Below are 24,168 nucleotides of genomic sequence, written 5' to 3' on the forward strand. Positions count from 1 at the left end.
AAAGCCTACCCGTTAAGAAATAAGTTTTCTTCTTGAAGTCTCAGAACCATCAGCTCATCTGGCATCATTTATCGTCCGAGAGCGCAGCTCACCGTTTTTTTGTACAAAAGTTATTTCAGAGGATTCACGCTGTCAGTGTGCGTCAGATCTTCAAGTGGACTAGGGACACATATTAGTGTGTAATTGGATAAGATCAGGTAAACCAGTTCCTGGTGTGAATCTTGATCAGACCTCCAGTTTGTTTTGTTTAATTTAAAGGTTGCGCATTCTCTAAAATCCTCTTCCCCAGGTGGGTGACACTCCCACAGCTAGGTGTTTGTTCTGCCCTCTGAGTCTGCCTTCTCACCATAAACAATAGGGCATGGAGCGAGAAAGCGCGAGACACCCAAGCCCTTCCAGAGAGGGGGCGTGGTCAGACAGAGCTCATTTACATTTAAAGCTACAGACACAGAAACAGCCTGTTCTGAGCAGGGCTGAAACAGAGGGGTTTATAGGCATGATCAAAAACAGGATCAGAGTAGATTTAGAACAAGAAACTTCACATACATGTTTTGAGGCGCTCTAAGCCTTATTTACACTGGTTGATGAGGAGGAGAATATGTGACCTTTAAAGATAACGCAGTAGAGGCCTTATTCAGTCCGGACTACAGGGACAGAATGAAAGTAAACGATAAAATTGGTCAAATGAGAGAACATTTCTACTGTGTAGTTGTTGTTTTAAGTTCTTTTTAAAACATATTTTGCAGCAGAATGATGTTTGTTTCAGTGATAAAATGAAAAAGTTACAAATTAGAGAAAGATTTTGTCCTACGTAAATATTTTACATCTTTATCAAACATTAAATATTTAATTTAAAGCAGCTGTGAGGATCACTGTTTGTCTGGAGTTTGGCGCCCCCATGTGGACAAAGTAAGAAGTGTCAAGTCCCTGTAAAGCTGAGTTTGTTGATCCTTAAGAGTATCTGGATCAAGATGATCATATCCAGTTTGTATTTTAACAACTGGGATGAAAGTGATCTGGATTATTGGATCCTGGGCAGAAATAAAGTGGATAATTTTTATCAGGATTAAAACCTTTGGGACAATCGAGCCCAGACGCTCGTTTCACTCTGCTGCTTTTCTTTCAGGGCGTTCACCCCGGCACTGTACGCTTCCTGTTTAATGGAGTACATGTCCTGGACGAATAAACACCCAAACAGGTAAGACACAGACACACAGACACACACACACACACACACACACACTTTATTTACCACTGTGTTAAATATATCAGTATAAAATGTTGACACATGTCGTCATTAGCCCTCACCACCACACGTTGCACACCACCTAAACTGTTTGAAACTTTACCTCTATTCATTGTGTATTGAAAGCTGTTCTGGAAAACATGGCGACACAGACCTGGATGACAGCGCCACTTTTGACCATCCTTTCTCTTTCATAAGGTCATCATGGTGTTTTTAAAGCAAACGGTGGTTTACTGTTCAGTACATAAAGCGTGTGGAGCGTTGCACTGATTAAAAGGGTCCTCCATTAAAGTTAATTAGGGAGCAGAGGAGGCGGGCAGCGTGACACTTGGGATGTACGCCCCACGATCTTTACCGAACTATCGTACTGTAGCTAGTAGGAGAGCAAACGCCACATAATTAAAACAGACGGTACTAAAAGAGTGACACAAACTCACCGTTGTAGCCTTGCTGAGCGCAGTGGAGATCATCACGCAGGACGACAGTTTAAACCTGAGAGACCTTCAAACACAGACTGAGACTTTTACTCTGGATTTTACGGTAAATTGATGTCGTCATCATAATTTCATCCATTTCTGTCTGTAGATGGAGATAGAGGATGAGGAGACACGATTGAGGTTCTCTTTGAACAAACCGGAGGTCAGCGAACACATCATAAATATGGATAACTTCCTGTTCAGCTGCTTCGTCGTTATGTTTACGGTTTGTTACATTTGTTTTTATTCCCGTACGAGTGAAGTGCTGCTGAGCGGCTCGTGATATTATCTGTTTCATTTGAGGTTCATATTTAAAGTTCTCTGACATTTTTTAGTCTTTGTGTGGTTATGAATGTCACTCACCGTCTCCGGGAAACACATCAATCATTGAGGGAACCTTTTCCTCCGTCAGCGTTAAATATTCAAAGACGGTTAATTCTGAGATTTAATCTTTGAACTTTCACTTCTTTTTTTGTTTTTTGTTTTTTTGTGTGTAATTCTCAAAAAGTGTTTTTAATGGTCTTGAGTCCGAGACGACTGGTTCTGTAAATGTGTTGCTGAAATTCAACAAATAAATGATTCACTTTGGGATGAATGTTTATCTGCACTGTGTGTCCGTGAGAGGAAACTTTATCTTCAAACTGTCAAACCCAGCGGGCTTCAACAGGAGCAAGGCTGAAGACATTAAAATATATTTATTTGTACCACTATCCTCGTTAACACCCTGCTTACATCCCGCATTGATTACTGCAGCTCCCTTCTCTTTGGTCTCCCTCTCAAGTCAATCCACAAACTTCCACTGGTCCAGAACTCTGCTGCTCGCATCATCTCCAGAACCCCCTCCCCTCAGAATCCCCCTGACATCCCACCTGTCCGTCAGCAGCTTCATCGGTTAAATATCGACTTTAAGTTCCTGCTCGTCACCTCTGAGGCCGTTCATAACCTCACTCCTCTGTACCTCTCTGAGCTCCTGTATATCAGCACACCAACCCGCACTCTCAGGTCTTCTATTCAACTCACTGGTTGAACTTGAACCCGGGCTGCTCGCTTGGAAGACTGCAGCTTCCATAAATGGGGCGAGGGCACTAACCACTGCCCCACCAGCGCCCCTTTAATTTGAGTTTAATATAATATTTTGTGGTCAAAAGATCAAAATCAGTCATGAAGGTATGACCAAAACAGGTGTGTAATGATTTTATATATATTATATTTATGGTGTCAATATTTGGCCTCTATTCTACATTAACTGGAGAAACCCCGCTCTAAGTAACACTCTAAGGAAAAAGGTTGGGAAGCACTGCCTTAAGGTTCCCTCTGAATTATACATTTATTATTATTATTATTGAACTCCCTACGTACAATTCATCAACGAACACTAACAGACTCATTTAGTTGTTTCTATTCATTAGTTAAATAAAACCCCTTCAGGACTTTGAAGCAGGAAATGACAGAAAACAAAGACGTTGTAAAATACAAGGTTTTAGAGAGAAGCCTGCAGATTAAAGTGAGCAGTGTGTAACTCTGACTCCTAGTGTTTAAAATGGGTACTGCAGTCATGATTCTAAATATCATAGAGGACTGTTTCCCCCCACCCCCTCCTCTCTAGAGTCAATGCTCACGCAAGTTGCCATGTGGTGGACACTGAAGCTTCAGTGTTTATCCAGCTCTGCATCGGTCTGTAAACCTTTCTGCATTCTAACCTCTCTCCATTTTTCAAAAGCATCTCCAATATTGATCCTAGTTTGAGCACGTTTCTGCTCGTGGAGCTTATTAGAAACATGCAGAGGCTTTTTAGGTTGGGTACAATCACTTCTATCTGAACCAGTTCTCTTGCCCGCTTCCATCGCTGCAACACCTGTTGGTTTGATCTGATAACTTGTCTCATATCTGGCAAACCGAGGGGCGTCCAAAACGGCCATGTGGGGGTGTCTGAAAATCAACTACCTTCCCTGGTCCAAACAAATCCAGAGCATTCAGGACCAGAATCTAAAGTTAGAAGGAGGACATACTGGCTGCTGCATTGTTGTCAGAGAAGCCAGCACTTCAACATAGCATGTTTCCTTAATGTCTGATCATATAGTAAGGTCACTTTAACATTTCACTCACTACACATCTTACTGATTGGAACTTTTAGTAATGTGCCAACACTTATCAGAGATGATTTCATATATGTGTTAATTAGATGTCCATTTAAAGTTAAAACTGAAGTGTGTGACCATATTCTGAAAAATCATCAGTGTGTTCTACCTGACTGTTCTTGTTTTAAATAATTGCATATTTTCTTGTAAAGGTTGCGCTGCTTTATACACAGTAGCCTACTGCTGTTTTTATCCCTGTTTTAAAGTATTTAGTGGATGACATCAAACCTGTCCAGGTACTGCAGTTAGAAACGCCAAAATAACAGAGCTTGCACATTTATGACAATGTCTCTTAAGGTGTTGAGCAGACTCATGTTTCATGAGCTATTTTTTTAATCTACTTTTGAATAAATAGATTAACCCTCACATGTTGATTACAAACCATTAATACCTACAGTATGTGGGTGCTTTTATCTGTAGTTCAGAAACTGGTTTAGTTTTTGACATTGTGTTGAAGTCTAAAAACTCCTCAAAAGTTGCTTTATGCAAACTGAGACAAATGTAGTGAAGTACTACGTGTAAAAACTCCTAAAGCAGCATACACAGAAAGAATCATTTACAGTGCTTCAACATTTCCCGTTGATCTTGTTTCTATTATCCATCACTATGAGAGTAGTTAATACAGCGGACACAATAAACAGCAGAGAAGGCATGTGTAGTGCTGAAATCATGCTTTATTAAATCAGAAATGCATAAAACTCAAGGAGGACAACTTATAGTTCTACATCAACAGATCAATTAAATAAAAGTGCAGGGCACCATGTGTCTGCTATTCTTTCTTCTCACAGGAACTAGAGTCTCTGTGGTGAGGCAGAAGAAGACGACCTGACTACTGACAAGGTGAAATGACTAAAAGCTACAAACACTCACACTCAAACACAAAAACACGTTAGTTATCTATCCTCCAAGAGACAGCGCTGCTTCTGCACAGCAGAGCCGGCTTTGACTTTGTGTTTCTTTATGGCCAGGAGATGTAACATTTAGAAAAGCCAATCCGGCGATTCTGTGCCAGAAGCAGCGCTCTTAAATAAAAAGATCTAAATGCTGAGAGTGCATGCCGCTTGCACTCTGAGCTGCTCATCAAATCGTGGTGGTATGACACAGTCAGTCTGAGCACAAGACCAGTTCATGCTGCTTACATGAGGGTAATGCAAACAGCACTCAGGGTCTTACGCTCATGGTACAACTCATAGGAAACTGTAATATAACACGCACAGACGCGTCTTCAAAACAATAACTTTGTCTTTCTGTTTGTGGTTCATAACATCAACAGGGAGCCTCTCTACCTGTTGAGGCAATCTTAAGACTTCAACGTATCGTTGAGGCACATTGTTTAGTTTCTTGGTTTGACAGGGTATTCGTTCTAGGTGAAACTTTCTCCTGTTAAAACATTTGTTCTTTTGTTTCAGTTAATATTATTGTCATAAATAACAATGCATACATTTCCCATAACCGTTCAATTCGGCTATATACATTATGTACATGTCACAGAAAAGTGGTTAAAAAATCCTAAGTCATACTTGTCCAATATGGCACATTTCATAACAACTTTAGACTTGAGTCTAGTTTGGCATAAATTAATGTCAAGTTTGGTACAAAAATAGTTTATATTTACAAGAACAGAAATCCAGATCTTTATCAAGTATTATTTTAGCTAATTCACTAAATAAAAGGTTCTGGATGAAGAAAAACGGGGGGTATAAATTAGCTTTTTTTCATGGACCAAATGTCAAAGTTGACAGTTGCTGAGCTGGAGTCTCAGTTGAAATCTCCGCCAGTCTGCAGTGACTTTGTAGAAGAAGTCACTCATTCCTTCTCAGATGGAGTAGGGGACTTTGGTGTTGGGGACTTTGGTGTAGGGGACTTTGGTGAGACTGGAGACTTCACTCTCTGAGGTGACTTGATTGGCTCAGGGGACTTGACTCTCTGAGGTGATTTCACTGGTTCAGGGGACTTGGCGAGAGGAGACTTGGCTTCTGGAGAGGTGACTCTGGGAGAGGCAACTTTCTCCATGGACTTGTTGATGGTCAGAGTGAATCGAGCCTCTTGTTTGCCTCCAGCGTTTTCCACAAGCACACTGTAGCTGCCTTCATCTGACATCTCAGCAGCACAGATCTCAAAGGTGGAGTTATTCTGAGAAGAGATGACGTGGTGACGGGCAGTGGAACCAACAACTGTTCCTTTGTGCAGCCAAGTGATAGACGGTGCTGGTTCACCTTCCACATCACAGTCAAACCTGACAAAGTCTCCCTCCTGTACAGTCAGGGAATTCGGCTTTGTTAGGAACCTTGCAGATAAGCTGGGCTTCTCTCTTTGCTTCTCAACAACAGTGACTGACTCTGTTGTAGTTTTAGTTTCCTTCACTGTTGTTTTAGAGGAAGAGACATGATACATCTCTGTTCTGGTCATCTCAGGGAGATGAGAGGATGGAGGCTCCTCATCCTTGCGGAGTGAAGAGAAGGCAGCGTATTCAGCTCCTGCAACATCCAGGGTGGCATAGTCAGAAGTCTCTCCTTTGGCATTCCTGCAGACAACACGATAAGTTCCAGCATCTTCAGTGATGCAGTTGATGATCTGGAGAGTAAGAACCCCACTAAGGTTGGTCATGTGGTATTTGCTACTCTGGTTAATCTCCTTTCCATTGTGGAACCACTTGACCTCTTGTTCTGGTTTGGCCTGGACATTCAGGGTGAACTTTGTGCTTGAGCCGTAGGGCACACGATGAGAACGCATCCTGATGGTAATACGTGGGGCATGGTCAAGGCTGAAGGGAGCCTGTGTCACCACCTCAACCTTCCTTTCCACTGATCTTCTTTCTGATCTTAGAGCCTGCTTTCTCTCCTCATACCTGGAAGCAAAATCAACTCTTGGAAGGGTCACGTCTGTCTTGGCAGCCTTTCCTGGTGTAGGAGATCTCCTTCTCTCAGGCTCAGGCATGGGGATCTTCTTGATTGGTTTAGGAATATATTCTGAGGTAAAGGATGTCAGGTGCTCAGATTCAATACCCTCAGAGTATGCAACAGTGACAGTTGTTTCCTTTTTCACGGTCCTAGTCTTCTCCTCAAACTCCATGCGTTTGAGTTCACTCTTGTAGGAGGAGATCCTCTGAGCAGTTGTGTGTGGGCGGAGCAGCTCTTGATCTTCTCTCTCTTCATACACTCTCTGCTTCTGTCTTGGAGGTTTGTATGTTGTTTTGTCATGACGCTGGCGAAGGTCAACAAAACTTGGGCCTGCCTCATATTTAGATGGGATTCGGTAAGAGTCATATCTGCGAATTTCTTCTCCCTCTTCGTCATCACTGTAGGCTCTTCTAGGAGATGAGGGACGCAAGGCTGACAGCTCGAAACGAACCGGGCTGAGACTAGGTGGAGAAGCAGAGTAGCCAAGCTCCAACTCTTCCTCCAGACGAAGCCTATCCTCCTCTGTTCTCTTCATTGACAAATACTCATCAACAGGCAAAAGCAGCTCCTCATCTGAAAGGTCACCCAGGGACCTCCTCCTGATCCTGTGGTAGACATCTATCTCAGGGGAAGGAGTGCGGTGCCTTGCAGGCCTCACAGTTTCCAAATCATCCTGAGTTAAGGATGAGATGCGCCACTTAGGCTTGTACTGGTCCTTGATTCTGATCGGCACCTCATAGAACTGCTCCCACCGTGAAAGGCGAATGCGCTTCATTCTCTTCTGTGTGATTTTTTCCATAGGTTCAGGGAACTCATACTGATCCCGAAGCTTCTTATACCACTTCATGTCAGAAAGTGGCTGGAAGTGCTTTATTTCCACATCTTCTTCAAGGGCAGCTGGATTAACAACTCGGGGAGTAGGGACAACATAGGGCATACGCAGCCTCTTCTCATCTGCCCGCTTCTTCCTCTCCTCTTTTTCTTTCTGTATCTCAGCCTCAGTCTTTTCACCCTTCTTTGTTGTCACAGCAGGTTTGAACATGGTGGCTGCTTCCCTGACAGCTTGTACTGCTGCAGGTGGTAAAGGTATAATAACAGTGCCGGTCAAAATCTGAGAGAGCCTGACTTTTTTCTCAAGGGCCTCTTTTCCAGCTGCAGCTTGCTTCTCCTTTGCAGTCATCTCATATTCCTTCTTTACATGGGCAACACGTTCCACTTTGAGAGTGGCCTGGCAACTGGCTGACCCAGCAGAGTTGGTTGCAGTAACTCTGTACACACCAGAGTCTTCTGGAAGAGTGTCTCTTACATGAAGGATAAAGTAATCCAGACCCTCATGAACAACTTCAATTGATGGTCCAAAGGCTAAAGGTGTGCCATCCTTTTCCCACTTCAGTGCAGGATGGCCTGATACTCTGATCTCAAAGCGCACATTCTGGCCCTCTCTGCACTCAACATTGGCAAGCAGGCGTTTAAACATGGGTCTCAAGGTAAGATCAGCTGGCTTAGGTCGAGGAACCACAGTAAGGTGAGCCTTGCAGCTGTCGTCACCGTACCTGTTACGGGCAACAACACTGTACTCAGCATCATCATCAACTTCAAGTTTGTGGATAATCAGCTGGTACAGGCCCTTGTCGTTGACAAAGGTGTATTTCTTGTCATCATTTCCAGGTATAAGCTTCTGTCCACATTTGTGCCAGATGACACGAGGCTCAGGGTGAACAGTGATTGTGACACCAAAACGCACATCTTCACCAATGTAGGCTGTATGATTGACCAGAGGAAGTGTGAACTCTGGTGGCTTCTGAAGCATTCTGGCAGTGTCAACTCTGCGCTTTGTTCTCTTGACCACACGGCTGATGAAGAAGTCACGGTAAGATCTAACGCCATTGATGAATAGCTCTGCATAGCCACTGTCCTCACCATACTCATTCACAATCTTGCATCTGTAAGTACCATCATCTGCTCTTGTGATCTTGTTGATAGTGATAACAGCTAGTCCATCCTCATATTCGATTTCATATTTGTCACCAGCTTCAAGTTGCCTGACACCACAATACCATGTCACTTCAGTGGTGCTATCATAGTTTTCAATGTTGCAGATGAACTTCACACTGTTGCCCTCATTTACCACAGCGTGGCTAATCTGGCCAGCTACAGGACCATTTTCAAATGGCGCAATCTTCACCTTTGCTACAAAAACACCGCGCTGGGACCTGATGGACCCACCGCTGGCAACACGGGCTGCTGAGACGACAGTGCTCCACTCCTTCCTCACCATTGTCTGGTAGTATCGCTTATGTCTGCTAGTTGTGATCGCTCTGGTGCTGATGTCCTCAGCAGGTTTAGTCAACCAAGGATGTGCCAGAGCTTCTGCTGCATTCATACGATGCTTACGTTCCTTTGTCATTAAGCGGTCTGTGAAGTCTAATGCATCGACACTGACTTGCTTGAAGGACTCGTCATCATAGCTGTAGGCTGCATTGGAGATATTGTCAATCATCTGTTGATTGGTTTCCGCAATGAAAGGATTAAGTCCACTGAGAAGCACATAGGCAAGGACACCAACTGACCACATATCAGTGACACTGCTAACCATATCACACTGGTGGATCTCAGGCGCAGCATACTCTGCAGTGGTATACTGAATCTTGATTTGCTCTCCAGGGGTCAGGTGTCTGGACTGGCCCAACTCAATAATCTTCACATTAGAGCTAGTTCTAGTAGTGTACACAATATTCTCGGGTCTAATATCAAAGTGTCCATAGCTCTCTGCATGTAGGAATTCAAGAGCTGAGCAGATCTGTCTGATGTAGTTGACAATCTCACGTTCATTGAGCTCAAACTCTGCTATGTTGATGCGTTCAAATATGTCAGCACCTGAGATAAAGTCATATATCATCACCAGCTCCTCCGGGCTGTCAAAAGACTCATGGAGGAGAAGGAAGTTAGTGTGTTTAGCCAAATTCAGTGTTGCAATTTCCTTCTTGACAATTGCTTGATCAGCGCCTCTTACTTTGACAAATTTAGCCATGTAGGTCTTCTCAGAGCTAGTGCTTACACAGCGATGAACAATACCAAACTGACCTCTGCTCAGTTCTTCTGCAATGGCATATTTGTTGTGCAAATTCTTGGCTTCGGAATGTGGAGCCTTTCCTTTGGGCACACGTTCAGTATCCTCAACCTCTCTGTCGTATAGCAGAACTCTAGATTTGTCCTCCTTGGTCATGACCGGTCCAGTGGTCTCTGATGGAGCACTCTGTCCAAATTTATTCTCCGCAATGACTCTGAATTGATAACTGGTTCCGCCGAACAGATTGGTAACGGTGTAACGGGTGTCACGGGACTGGGCTACACGCTGCCACCTCTCAGCAGTTGTTGGGCACTTCTCAATGATGTAGCTGACAACCTTGCTGCCACCATCATTTGCTGGGGCTACCCAGTTCAGTGAGACTGAATCTCTAGAGACGTCACTAGCTGTGACACCACGTGGAGGATCAGGTACGTCAGCCACATCCAGCTCGACTGTCTGCTGATCAATGCCAAATCTGTTCTTGGCACATACAATGTAGAAACCAGCATCCTTTTTCTCCACTCCATTGGGGAACACCAAAGAAGTGAATGATCTTGTGACAATAACTTGGTAGTGACCGTTGCTGTCAATGAGATCTTGTCCCTTCTGCCATGTGATGACAGGATCTGGTTTGCCACCAAAAGGAATCTTGATATTGACAACTTCTCCACGCAGGGCAGGGATAGCTTCCTTGTCCTTCAGATTCTTTGGCAGGTTGATCTTGGCAGGAACTAAAAAGAAAAGGAGTAAGATGTCATGTTATTTTTTAAATAAAAAAACGTAGGATTTTTACAAGTTGGAGCTAAAAAACATTGGACTATTTGGTAAATATCTGTGAGTATCTATGAGCTTACCTTCAACATCCAAAGAGACAGTTGCACAGATGGAGCCACCCTGGTTGGTTGCCCTTATCTGGTACACAGTAGAATCTTCCTCATCAGCTTCAGTGATGACCAGCTGGTGGTAACCTCCCTTAAACTCCTGGATCTTAATCTTCTTTCCATCGGAGTGGATCTCTTTTCCTCGCCTGAACCATTTAATCACAGGCTTAGGCTGTCCTGTAATCTTGCAGACAAGTGTAGCATTGCTCTTGTGCTTGACACTCATGTTCCTCAGCTCTTCCTTGAAGGCAGGAGCACGAACCTCTACAGCTGTGGCTGGAATGATGGGAGCAGTCTCTTCACTGTAGTCACTTTGTCCTCCGACATTCTCACACTTTACACGGAAAATGCACTCAAGTCCTTCGGTCAGACGCTTGACAGAGAACACTGTTTGTTTGATTTCATCCGTGGTCACTGGGGTCCAATCATTCCATTCTTTCTTGTCCTTCTTTTGCTTCTTCTCAAGGCAATAGCTCTTGATTTTGGAGCCTCCATCACTGAGTGGTGGCTTCCAGGAAACCACACAAGAGTCCTTAGTGATACCAGAAACAACTGGTGAAAGAGGTGGGGATGGTTTCTCTGTGGACAGAAATATAATCATCTTTGTCAGTAAATTTGGACAGCATACCTGGCTGTCTCTGTCTGAAATGTTATGGTGTATTACAGTTTTAAGGTAACCTTATTTGAGATACATAGATGAACCAGTGGAAAATGTACGAATATTGGAGTAAACATACCCAGTTGGCTCTTGATAAGTATAGGTGAAGTGAGCTCCAGTGGTTCACTGTTGCCGTAGCGATTCTGGGCATACACACGGAAGAAGTATCCGGCACTGTCAATGAGGTTAGGTACACGGCAAGATGTGCCATTGATGGATGATGATACCAGTTCCCACTCAGTGCCCTCTTTGTCCTCACGCTTCTCAACAATGTAATTGGTGATCATGCAGCCTCCGTCGTCTGTAGGAGGCTTCCAGCTGATGATGACAGAGTTCTTCAGGAGGGCAACCAGCACAATGGGACCCTGAGGCCTGTCAGGTTTGTCTACAAACAGATAACCATATATTAATATATAAATCCAATAATATCGTTCTCAAAAAACACGATTTGCTGCACTAACGAAAGACAATTTACACAAACTCACCATAAATTTCAACATTGAATGCGGTGTCAGCCCTGCCGAAGTGGTTGTGCAGTCTGATCCTGTATTTGCCTCCATGGAGTCTGCGCTGTACGTTCTTGATGACCAGGTGTGTATAGTGCTCTGTGGTCTCAATGGTTGTGTCCTCTGTGTTCTCCAGGGTCTTTGATCCTTGAAGCCACATGATCTTTGGCTCTGGACGGCCAATGTAGACAGCGTGGACGCGCAGAGTGGATCCCAGGCCAGCGTAGTAGGTCTCCTTCAGAGGGTAGTCGGGGTGGAAGGATGAAGCAGCTTCCAACACCAACATGCCTGTGGTCTCAGCTTCTCCAGCATCATTGATGCCCTTGCATGTATACTGTCCTTCATCCTCCTGTTGGTCGGTCATGATGGATAGAGAGTTGTTGCGGCCATCAGAGCTCATCTCGTACTTGCGTGACTCAACAATCTCCTTGCCAGCATGATACCACTTGATGTCAGGGACAGGTCTACCAATAATCTGGCACTTCATGACAGCAGGCTGGCCAAGCTTGGTCGTTACTTCATCCATTTCCTTTCTTAGACTTGGTTTAGTTTCAACTGTATGTACAAAATAGAAGTTTATTTTAGGAAACACAGATAGAAGTTACTTTTTGAAAGCAATGTTTGGTCAACACCGACAAATAATCTTTAACACAGAATATTTAAATGTACTCACCACTCAGTTTGGTCTTGATGCATGTGGCAGTCCTACGGGGTCTACTCATTCCTGTCTCATTCTCAGCAAATACTCTGAACTCATAATCTGTGGCCTCAGCCAATCCAGGCATGATGAACTCCTTTTCTTTCAGCCTCTGTTTGTTGCACTTCTTCCATGTGCTCTCAATGGACTTTCTGTACTCTACCCAGTAGCCTAGGACCTCCTTTCCACCATCACACTCTGGAGCTTGCCAGCGGATGTTAATGCAGTTGTTTGAAACCTTCACTGTGTCAATCTCTCCTGGCTGGCTTGGTTTGTCTAGGAAGAAAAGAAGGTTGTTTTTACCAATCGATTGAAGGGATTTCATTAGGGTTTGTATTGACATGTATTGACACATATGATTTGTACCATGTTCTTAAAATGTAGGCTTAACAATGATATTTTAAACAAGGTGTTAAGACCACAAACTCACCGAAAGGATCCTTGCACGTGACAGGGTCTGACAAAGGACCAGCTTCGCTCTCACCAATGCCGTTGACAGCAACAATGCGGAAGTGGTAGTCTGAATCAGGGGTGAGTCCAGGTAGAGTAAACATAGTAGAGGTGATCTTGCTCTGGTGTCGGGACCATGACTCAGCAGACACCAGTTTGTACTCCACAAAGTACCCAATGATGGCAGTACCGCCGTCGTCCTTTGGTCTGGACCATGCCAATGCCACAGAGCTCTTTGTCACATCCATAATTTCTGGTGGGGTGGCTGAAGGCTCAGGGGGACCTGGTTTGAAAATACAGAGTATCATAAATAACCTAATTTTTTCCAAAGATACTTATGACTGAATAAAATTAATACTTACAGAGAGGAGTCTTTGGCACCAGTGGCCGCTCCGACTTCAGAGAGGAGCTGATTCCAAAGGAATTTTCAGCTGTTACCTTGAAGTGGTACTCTGTTCCCTCCTTTAAGCCCTTGACAACCAGCTGAGTGTCAGTTACCCTTGAGTCCACAGTGTACCAAGCGTTTCTGGCTGCCTCACGTCTTTCTACGATATAACCCAGGATCTCTGAGCCACCATCATCTGTTGGCACCTTCCAAGACACCTTGACAGAGTTGGCCTGGATCTCCTCAAAGAGCATTGGTCCCTCTGGAGCAGTTGGGCGGCCAATGACCTTTACCTTTATTTGAGCCTTCTTCTTGCCAACCCTATTCTCTAGCAGGAGGTCGTATACTCCAGAGTCGCCCCTCTCCGCTCCTTTGATCACTAGCTCACTGGCATCCTCAGTGGAAGCAATCATGGCCATGGTAGAGTATGCACCGCCATCCTTGGACCACTTGCAGGTTGGTTGAGGTTTACCCTTGATTGGCACAGAAAGTCTAACCACTCCTCCCTGGCGGACCACGTACAAATCTTTATATTTGAGCTCCAGTTCAAAGTCTGGGGATTCTGGAGGTGTATAAAAAATGACAAAGGTTATTTTTCCCATATTACTATATTTCAACATATTAGGCCCAATGCGGCTTTGGTTATTTTAACTTATAAGTTCTTACCAAGCATCTCTGTCACAGTGACAGTTCCAGGCACCTCAGCTGGCTCTCCAGAACCGCCAGCATTGCAGGCCATTACACGGAATTTGAACTCCTCTGCTTGTGGCATGTTTGTCAGTGTGTACTCGCAGATTAGAGATGGTGTGGTGTTGCACTTGATCCAGGCCATTGTGCCCACCTTCTGCATCTCAATCAAGTAACCGTCAACTCTTGCATCTCCCTCATCATCAGGAGGACTCCAAGCTAGCGATACAGAGGACTTGGTGGTATCAGTGATCCTTGGGTTTTGAGGACAGCCAGGCGGATCTGAGCAAGAAAGAAATATAGGATAATTTTAGCTGCCATTTATAAAGATTGATTTAAAAAGATACCCACTATAACAATGAATTCTTAGTTTCTTTAAAATAATTGTATTATACTCAGATTATTATAATAGAGCCTTTGTTCAGACTGTTGGTTTACCAATGGGATCTGTTGCCACTGCTGGTTTAGATGGCAGACTTGGCTTGCTCAGTCCTCTTGCATTGATGGCAGTGATTCTGTGTTCATACTCAAGGCCCTCAATCAGCTCTGTTGACCTATATCTGGTCATGGTGATAGGGTTCTTGTTGGCCCGTACCCATCTGTCAGACCTGACTTCTTTGCGCTCAATAATGTATCCAGAAACCTCAAGACCACCATCTTCATCTGGTGGGTTCCAGGCCACAGTCATGCCATCACGGGACACATCAAAGATGGTTGGACGGCCAGGAGGTCCAGACACATCTGTAGAGGAGGGGTGATAGGTCACATTACTACTGTTAAAAAAACACTGTATAGCAGATAAAATGAAATGGATTTTCTTTCAAATGCCATAAGTCTTACTCTTTAGGCTCCTGCAGGTTACAATCTCAGACTGCTGGAACTCTCCGGTGCCATAACGATTAATGGCAGCTGTGCGGAAGACATACTCATCTCCCTCAATCAAGTTCTCAAACTTGAATGTTGGTCGGCTCACAGAGTCGCACACTGGCACCCAGCCAGGTCTGTGAGCTTCACGTTGCTCAACCACATAGCCACTAATGGGAGCTCCGCCATCTCTGACTGGGGGATCCCAGCTGCAGGTGACGGTGGTGGCATCAATCTCATCAAACCTAATGGGTCCCTTTGGTTCATCCGGTTTGGCTGGTAATAGGGAATTAAATAATTAATAGTACAAAGTTAAACATTTATGAAATATTTTGTACAAACGTCTTTGACTGACTAGAAATAACTCATCTTAACTTTGTTGTATCTTGCTCTTGAAGAGCACTAGAAATAATTAAACAAATATAACAACTGAGGGATGGTCTCTTACAGAGGATGATGACCTTGATGACCTCGTTGATAACACCAACTGCATTCTTCACCTCCAGGGTATAGTCGCCAGTGTCATCAATGGTGGTGTCAGACATGGTCAGTTTGGTAAACTTGCCAGTGCTCTTGACCTTAATGCGGTCTGTGACTTTTATCTTGTTATCACTGAAGTACCAGGAACAAACAGGAGGAGGCCTGCCAATGATGGGCAGGTCTAGATCGAGAGTCTTGCCAGCCAGGACATTGACAACCTTCTGTGGAATACTGGAGAAGTCTACCAAAGGCATTACTGCAAAGAAAAAAAGAGATATAAACATTTAGCATCAACATTTTGGAAAGATTGTGAACTGATTTGTGATGTCATACTAAATGTTACTGCTGGACAACATTTTCAACAAGCAGTGATTTGAGGCATAAAGAACTGCAACATTGTGGTTTCCTTTGAAACAACTATTTCTGAACTTAGCCAAAACAATATTTTTTTCAAATTAACATGACTTCTATATTTTCTACAAACATGACAAGTTGGACTGCAGGTAAAACATTTTTTGTGGCTGTTACCTCTCTGTTCCTGTACTGTGACAGCTGTGACAAGCTCTTTGGGCTCACTGGCTCCTCGGCTGTTGATTGCCCTGATTCTTATCAAGTACTGCTCTTTCTCATTAAGCTTCTCGATGGTGTGCTCAAGGTCTGTGGTCTTCAGTGTAGCAACCTTCATCCATTTATCGGTGCCGAACTTGCATGCTTCAATGAGATAGCCTGTCAGTCTGCTGCCACCATCATGCTCTGGCTTCTCCCAGCCCAGGGTGACAGTGCTTTTAGTGACATCAATCACCTCCAGCTTTTGTGGCGGCAGAGGAACCTCACACACCAGGATGACATCTGGAGTCTCACAGGGTTCACCGATACCATAAATGTTCTCGGGGAGGACCCTGAAGTAGTACAGCATACCCTCCATCAAGCCGTCAATCTTGTATGATGTCTTAGTACACTTTGAGGTGACGGTCTTGTAGGCTCTCATGGATGCCTCACGCCTCTCAATGATGTAGTTGTTGACAGGAGCACCACCATCCACAGTTGGGGCTTCCCAAGAGATAGTAGCAGACTCCTTAGTCAACTCTTTAATCTTGATTGGTCCAGTTGGTCCAGGAGTATCTAAAAATAAAGGAACATTTTGTTAAAATGTTACATATTTGAAATGATTGGGTATGGTGTAAATATTGCAGTATAAGTCAAATTAAAAATAAGTATAATTCTCATAATGTATTATATTTCATTTTAAATTACATTTCATCTACTTACCGTAGACCTTGACAAGAATGTTGACCTCCTGCTTTCCAGCTGAGTTCTCAGCAACCAGTGTGTACTTGCCAGCATCGTAGCGGTGGACCTTGTCAATGATGAGTGTGGTGGACGTATTTGTAACCTCAATGAAACCTCTGTTTTGAAGGTCAACATCATGTTTGCTCCAAGTGATGGCAGGAGCAGGACGACCAGTGACTTTAACAAACATTCGTAGCGAGCCTCCAGCACGCAAGCAGATGGTCTTCTTTAAGTCATCATGGAGCTCAAAGTCAGGGGTTTCTGTGTAAGAGAAGGTAGTGATTAATATACAGCACATAACAGTTTATAAAGTCAGGAATTTAAATGTTAGCATATCATGGAAAACCAAACTCTTCTGTGGTTCACACATTGATTTTGTTTTTAAATCATTTTAGTTATGTCATCTTCATTTTCAAATCCTATAAAACTTATTTGCTGTCATGAAATATAAAGGACTATCACACTAATATCTCATCTAACTCTCGAATAAATACAAATTCAAACTCTCTTGCTCTATTGGCAATATTTTTATTGATTGCTTACCAATTCTCTCCACGGGTTCAGTCTCAGTACAAGGCTCACTGAAGTCTCCTGTACCGTTAATGTTGATGCCAGCAACTCTAAAGCAGTACTTCTTGCCAGCAGACAGTCCGGTCACAACATGCTCAGTTGCACGAAGGGTCTTTTCATGGGCCTTACTCCATTCCTCTGCCCCAGCTTCCCGCATCTCCAGGATGTAGCCCATCACATCAGCTCCTCCGTCCTCCACAGGGCGGGACCAGGCCAGGCTGATGCTGTCGGCATGGGTGTCAGTAATACGAGGAATAGAGGGAGGAGCAGGGGTACCTGAGAGAAAAGGATGCAGGAATCGCTAATGAGATTAATTTTTGTGATATGGAAAGGGATTTTCTGATGTTTGTGTGCACGAGAGTACCCTTATTGATGTCATAAAAGACTGAACCAAAAATATCAGATCTATTTGATATAGATCATCAGTCAGATCTTCATTTACATTTAATGTTTGGCACTCAGATCTGATCAAAGTGAACTTACATGTTGGCACTCTGCAGACAACATACAGAGAAACCTCGCTGGTTTCACTCTCTCCAGCTTTGTTGATGGCAGTCACTCTGAACTGGTAGATGTTGCTTTCAATCAAACCAGACACCTTCAATGTGGTGTCCAGGTGGGCTCCATCCCTGTTCACCTTCACCCAGCGGGCACTCTTCCTCTCGCGCCTCTCTACAAGGTAGTGGATCAGTGGGCTACCACCATCACTTTCTGGCTTCAGCCACTCAATGGTCGCAAAGTCCTTTCCTGACACGAGTATTTCTGGAGCACCAGGAGGAGTTGGCACAGCTGTAGGAAAGAAAAGTAAATTAAGCTTTAGAATTTTTGAAGATTTTATCTTTTTCTTTCACTTTGAAATGTCATCGTGTGAAAGTGAACACTAAACACTAGAAGCTATATGCCACATATGCAGGTCCTGAAATGCATGTCTTGAATTAGGGGGGGCATACTTTGGTAAGTTCAAGATAAATCAAGATAAATATTAATTATTTCTGTATTTGTATTTTAAAGGGGCTATATGTAACTTTTTTATTTTTTTTTTATCGCCCATTAATAAGCGAAAGGTTAACTGATGTGAAAAAGTAGATGTTCACTGTCTATCTGTGTTGCCAGTATAAAAAGTTTCAACGGGTCGTATTTTCCGCGAAAGCTCCAGGAAGTGACTTTTTATGCATGTTCTCAACGTCTTACTCACTCCGCTCCGCTTAGAGAGATCAACAGTACACTACACACTCCTGGTTTTCACCTCCACAGCCAGAGGCCGTCTTCCACACGCTTCTATCCGCCCTAGGAGCTCTCAAAGGCGGACAAACTCATCACACACTCCTGCTCTCAGCGAAGTTCATTCACTGTTAAGACTTTAGTTCAGCATTGCTCTTCAGGTGCCTGTCGTTTGTAGGATGGAGAATGAATACAGACACAGACTCCTTCACAGACTTTCACATGTGTATGACCACTTACCTCCTCTGTAAACATGAGGTAAATATCCAGTGTTTCGCGGCCGATGATGATGCTCATTTGTTTGCGTACGAGCACGTATGACAAGCACGCGAGGGAGAGTGAGCAACAGGTTACTGGTGCAGTTCGCCTAACGACCATGTGGTAGCGCTACAAACGCAGTATTTTTGAAAGTTATATATAGCCCCTTTAATGCTGGTCACAACTAGATCAATGTCAAACAAAGATTTTATCACACACAGACCTCCCATTTAAGTGTTTGATTACAATTTCCACAAAAAGATATAGATGAGCAATATTGATAATAGAAGTCAGCAGGATGTTTTTCTTGGCATCAAATATTCTCCATGCTGTACGCAATGTAACGGTCATTTATGAATCAATCAACCTGATTCTGTCTTTTATTATTCTTCACCTCAGAAATGTTTCTAATGTCTGATTGAAATGACTGGCATTGCATATAATAGTATTGTATTTTAATGTATTATTTATCAATATTAAATATGAAGTTTACCATTTATATTATTATAAAACCCTTTCCTTATAAAAACAACATCGCTGTTCACCAAATCATATAGAATGGGAACAATCATATAAGAAATAGGTTACAATAATCTATTTATAATAGTTAATATTATGTATTTTAACTATTCTTTAATCTGCAACTTATTGGGAATATTAGGAAAACACTGTGCACAAACGCATGTGTATTTACGCTTGTGTTGAGGAAAGGGAGAAAAAGTGAGCCAGTTTGTAAGTATTGCAGACTCATTCTGATGTGCTGTTTCCGACCAGTTTATCCTGTTCTCAACCATGCGAATGTTTGTGTGACATACAGAGGAATTTTATAGCCAACATAATTTTAAATATTTAATTTTAAACACATATGAGAGCCAGACTTGCAGTAATTGATTATTTTGTGCAAGGTTCCCGTAATCCCAAAACGAAAATGCATGACCTGCTCATGTCTCGCTTTCATAATACTGACGTCCTTGTTTAAACAAAAGTGTAGAACCTTCTGTTCTTTGAGGTGTTTTTTGAACTTACTGAAAGTGTTTCTTGCAAATATTGGTTCTGACTGGAGGTAGACTCCAGCTCCATACTTGTTGACTCCCCGGACTCTGAACAGGTATTCAGTATTCTTGAAGAGCCTAGTGATGTCGCAAGTGAGTTCTTTGCACTCAGCATGCATGATGACCCAGTTCAGTCTGTTGGTGTCACGCCTCTCCACTATGTAGTGGGAGATCTCATCGCCCCCATCCTCAAGAGGAGGCTTCCAGCTTAGTGTGCATGACTCCTCTGTGATTTTGCTGACCTTAATGCTGCCTTCACAAACTCCAGGGGTGTCTGAAGAAAAAAAATTGTGCTCACTTTAATTCACTTTGAATACTCATGACAGATTATCACATTGTAATTCATACTACATATAGTTTTTAATATTTGAACAATATCTCTTACCTAGCACTTTGACGTTGACCTCTGCAGTCTTGGTTCCACTTACATTCCTGACAGTGAGTATGTACTTTCCAGTATCATCTCTGTCACAGAACTTGATGATGGCCATGGCCTTGGTGGGGGTGTACTGAAGGTGATACTTTTCACACAATTCCAGATCCCTGTTGCCCTTGGACCAAGAGGCTTTAGGGTCAGGTCTGCCTCCAACTGCAGCGTCCAGAACCAGGTCGGAACCAGCTCTGACCGTCACAGTTTCAGACAGGAGTTTACTATCCAGCTGAGCTTTTGGAGGTTCTGTGGGTGGGGAAAATGAGCATGTATATAAAACAATAAATATATAGGATAGCACTGCTTTGCTGGAACCTCCTTAAATGCAAACCCAATTAAATATTTAAGCCCTAAAGTGTTGCTCACACTGAGCAGAAACACAAGACCGTTTCATAAATTACTTAAGAACCGTTGAGGTCAGAAGTGTAAGAGTATGTTGTATCATATGGTCATTGGTTATAGTGTACCAGTAAGATGCACTTACCGAAGTCTGTCTTGCATTGCACAGACCCAGTGGACTCAGATGGTATGCTGTAGACCTGGTTGGCATTCTTGGCGATGACCCTGAACTCATAGGGCTCGCCCTCTCCCAGGGCAGTTACAGTGTAGAAAGTGTCTGTCACATTGGTGTAGTTGCACTTAAGCCAGCGGCCTTCACCAGTCAAAGTGTATGGCTTGCGCTCGACAATGTAGCCAACAATGGGACTGCCCCCATCATTCAGTGGAGCTGACCATTTGAGGGAAACGGTGGTTCTAGTAACATTTGTGACTTCTGGCTTACTTGGAGAATCTGAAATAAATATGAAAGAAATTTGTCAGACATGTTTCAGCAACCTAATACTGGATTTGGTGATTGTTAACTGGATAAAAACTCACCAACTGGGTTTTGAGCAACTGCTCCCTTGGAGGCTTCACTGGCTTTGCTTAGCCCAGCACTGTTCATGGCATAAACTCTGAATTGGTACTCCAGGCCTTCAACCAGACCCTCTACCTTGTAGTAACACTCAAAGCAAGGGATCTTGTTCTCCCTCACCCACAGGATATTGTTCCTTTCCTTCTTCTCGATCCAGTAACCTGTAACCTTGCTGCCACCATCATGGTATGGCTCCTCCCATTTCATGGTCATTGTGTTGGCAGAAACATTAAAGATTGAGGGTTTTGTTGGTGGGCCAGGAGGAGCTGTGAACAAAATTGACATTTTGGGTTCTTAGCAAAGAAGGCCTGATTCAATTGAAAATATTAATTTTAAATAAATTAACAGTCTTAGATATCCTTTATAAGTCATACAATGAAAATGCATTTCCTTAAATATAATGTTTAAAAAAGTAATACTTACTGAAAGGATGCTCTGCAACAATTGTCTCAGACTCAGTAGTTTTGCTGACACCAAATCTATTCTCAGCAGACACTCTGAACGTGTACTGCATGTACTTGGTAAGGTGACTGACATGGAGAGATGTGCGCTTTACACTGGAGTTGATCAGCTGCCAGGCAGTGGAGCCAGACTCACGTTTCTCCACAATGTAGTTAGTGATGTCAGTGCCACCATCATCCTCTGGAGGTTGCCAGTTTACAATGCAAGACTCAGAGGTGATTGATGAAATTTCAATGGGTCCAGTTGGTGGACTGGGTCTACCAGTTACATTAACTTTGATGGTAAAGGTCCTGGTTCCAGCTACATTCTCCAGAGTTAGGAAATATTTACCACCATCTCCTCTCATGGCTTCCTTTACTGAGATGCTGGCTCTCTCCTTGGTTACTTTGATGGAGACTCTGTCTGAGCTCTTCAGCCTCATCTCTTCCAGCTTCCAGCTGACTTTAGGAGCAGGTCTACCACTGATGGGAACATCGATGATGAAGGTACTGCCAGACCTACATGTAATTAGTTGGTTGGCAATGTCACTGAGGTCAGCAGCTGGTTCAATGTGTGGCTCTTTGACCAGTGCAGAAGTAAGAGTTTCCCTGGGTTGACTGTAGCCAGACTCATTCTTTGCCTTCACACGGAAGTCATACTCATCTCCCTTGTTAAGCTTTTCAACCATATAAGTGAGATTCTTGGTGTTTCCAACCACTACCCATTTGTCTGTACCCTTTGGCTTAGCCTCAATGACGTAGCACTGGATGCGGCTACCTCCATCATGCTCTGGTTTCAACCAGCCCAGTAAAACAGAGTTGTCTGTGGTGTCCAGGATATCCATTCTCTTTGGACTTGCGGGCTCTGCAGTGGCAATGACAGGCTCAGTAAGCTCAAATGCCTCACCAACACCATGTTGGTTTTCGGCTGAGACTCTGAAGAAGTATGGCACTCCCTCAAGCAGGTCCTGGATCTTAAGGATAAGCTGTGTACATTTGCCACCAGACTGTTGCCAAGTGCGACGGCTAGCCTCACGCCTCTCAACAATGAAGTGATGGATTCGGGCTCCACCATCAAGTAGAGGAGGTTCCCAGACAAGTGTGACAGAGCCTCTGGACACCTCTTTGAAGGCTACAGCCTGTGGAGCTCCAGGAGTGTCCATTACCTTAAGAGTGAATGTAATGGACTTGCTGCCACTTGCGTTTTCCAGGTTAACAGTGTATTTACCTGTATCATTTCTTGAGCAGCTTTCAATACTTAGAGAAGTGTAGCCTTCTGTAGTTGTGATCTCTGACATGACACCTAGTTCTCCTTCTTCCTTGACCCAGGTGGCTGTCGGAATAGGCTTTCCTCTGAAGTGGATGCCCAGGCACGCAGAACCTCCAGCCTTGACAATGTGTGTCTGCTTGAATGTTGCATCAATATCCACCTGTGGTGGCATTAGCCTATCTACAGCCTGAGCAGGCTCTGGAATTTCCTTGTCTTCACCTCTACCAACGTGATTGACAGCTGCCACACGGAACTTGTACTCAGCCCCTGTCTGTAGACCAGTCACAATGTAATTTGTTTCTGGGACCAACTCCTCATTGACTCTCTTCCATTCTTCATCTTCTCCCTTTACCATCTCAACAATGTAACCCGTGATCTCCATGCCTCCATCATCCGCAGGCCTGGTCCATTCGAGGCTGATGGATGTGTTAGTGGAGTCGGACACACAGATTACAGATGGAGCACAAGGAATATCCTTTGGCTCTGTGGCTTTGATAGGCAGAGAGATGTTGCTAGGAGCTCCAACACCAGCATCATTTAATGCCATTACACGGAACTCGTATTCCATATCCTCTGTTAGGTGGAGCACCTTGTTGGCACATTCAACAATGGGCTTCTTGGTTATAACCTTGTAAAACCGGACAGTTTTCTTTTCTCGTTTCTCCAGGAGGTAATACTGAATGGGGTTTCCTCCATCAGATGTTGGAGGACTCCAGGACAGAGTGATGCTCTCTCCTGTAACCTCAGTAGCGTCAGGAGTTCCTGGAGCATCAGGAGTAGCTGAGGGAAATTAGGTAAATAGATGAGTGCAGTCACGTTTTTTTTCCAAAGTATTTTGCATTACAAAATTTTTTTGTCTGAAATATCAAATGAAAAAAGCTTTTCCTTTTTCACACTTACTGTATTGCAGCTGAGCAATGATGGGGCTGGATTCCAAAGATCTTCCAACTCCAAACTTGTTTACAGCGGAGACCCTGAACTGGTACTCATTTGTCTTGATGAGCTTGGTTGCATTGAATGTGCACTCCATGCATTCATCAGACACCAAGGCCCAAGAGATCTTGGCGGTCTCACGCTTCTCAACAATGTAATGTGAAATCTCGGCGCAGCCGTCATTCTCTGGTGGGTTCCAAGACAGAGTGCACTTGCCTTCTGAGATATTACTGAACGTCATTGGTCCTACAGGTTCCCCAGGAGTATCTGCAGTACATTGATATGCACAATGTAAGTTGGAACATGAATAAATACAGTCACAAATGTTATTGACAGCATTGGAATGCACAAAC

At 43.6% G+C, this 24,168-nt stretch overlaps 1 protein-coding gene across 4 annotated transcripts in view; it reads right to left on the minus strand.

The window, feature by feature from the left end:
* Positions 1–4,516: 4,516 nt before the first annotated feature.
* The window catches only part of LOC109985143 (titin), a 168,706-nt gene continuing 149,054 nt past the window's right edge, over positions 4,517–24,168 (minus strand). For all 4 annotated transcript variants that reach the window (XM_065962529.1, XM_065962527.1, XM_065962526.1 and 1 more), the window contains 21 exons: positions 23,783–24,082; positions 21,596–23,662; positions 21,136–21,438; positions 20,744–21,049; positions 20,215–20,505; positions 19,804–20,103; positions 17,782–18,087; positions 17,272–17,574; positions 16,708–16,989; positions 15,967–16,560; positions 15,407–15,694; positions 14,935–15,234; positions 14,533–14,835; positions 14,074–14,376; positions 13,385–13,969; positions 13,003–13,305; positions 12,549–12,848; positions 11,855–12,430; positions 11,449–11,754; positions 10,685–11,290; positions 4,517–10,561 (listed from right to left, as the gene is read on the minus strand). In XM_065962529.1, coding sequence (XP_065818601.1) covers positions 5,667–10,561; positions 10,685–11,290; positions 11,449–11,754; positions 11,855–12,430; positions 12,549–12,848; positions 13,003–13,305; positions 13,385–13,969; positions 14,074–14,376; positions 14,533–14,835; positions 14,935–15,234; positions 15,407–15,694; positions 15,967–16,560; positions 16,708–16,989; positions 17,272–17,574; positions 17,782–18,087; positions 19,804–20,103; positions 20,215–20,505; positions 20,744–21,049; positions 21,136–21,438; positions 21,596–23,662; positions 23,783–24,082 — 13,817 coding nt within the window. In that variant the 3' untranslated portion in view covers positions 4,517–5,666. The remainder of the gene's footprint in view (positions 10,562–10,684; positions 11,291–11,448; positions 11,755–11,854; positions 12,431–12,548; positions 12,849–13,002; positions 13,306–13,384; positions 13,970–14,073; positions 14,377–14,532; positions 14,836–14,934; positions 15,235–15,406; positions 15,695–15,966; positions 16,561–16,707; positions 16,990–17,271; positions 17,575–17,781; positions 18,088–19,803; positions 20,104–20,214; positions 20,506–20,743; positions 21,050–21,135; positions 21,439–21,595; positions 23,663–23,782; positions 24,083–24,168) is intronic.

Source organism: Labrus bergylta, chromosome 13, assembly GCF_963930695.1.
Source record: "Labrus bergylta chromosome 13, fLabBer1.1, whole genome shotgun sequence".
Taxonomy (NCBI): Eukaryota; Metazoa; Chordata; class Actinopteri; order Labriformes; family Labridae; genus Labrus; species Labrus bergylta.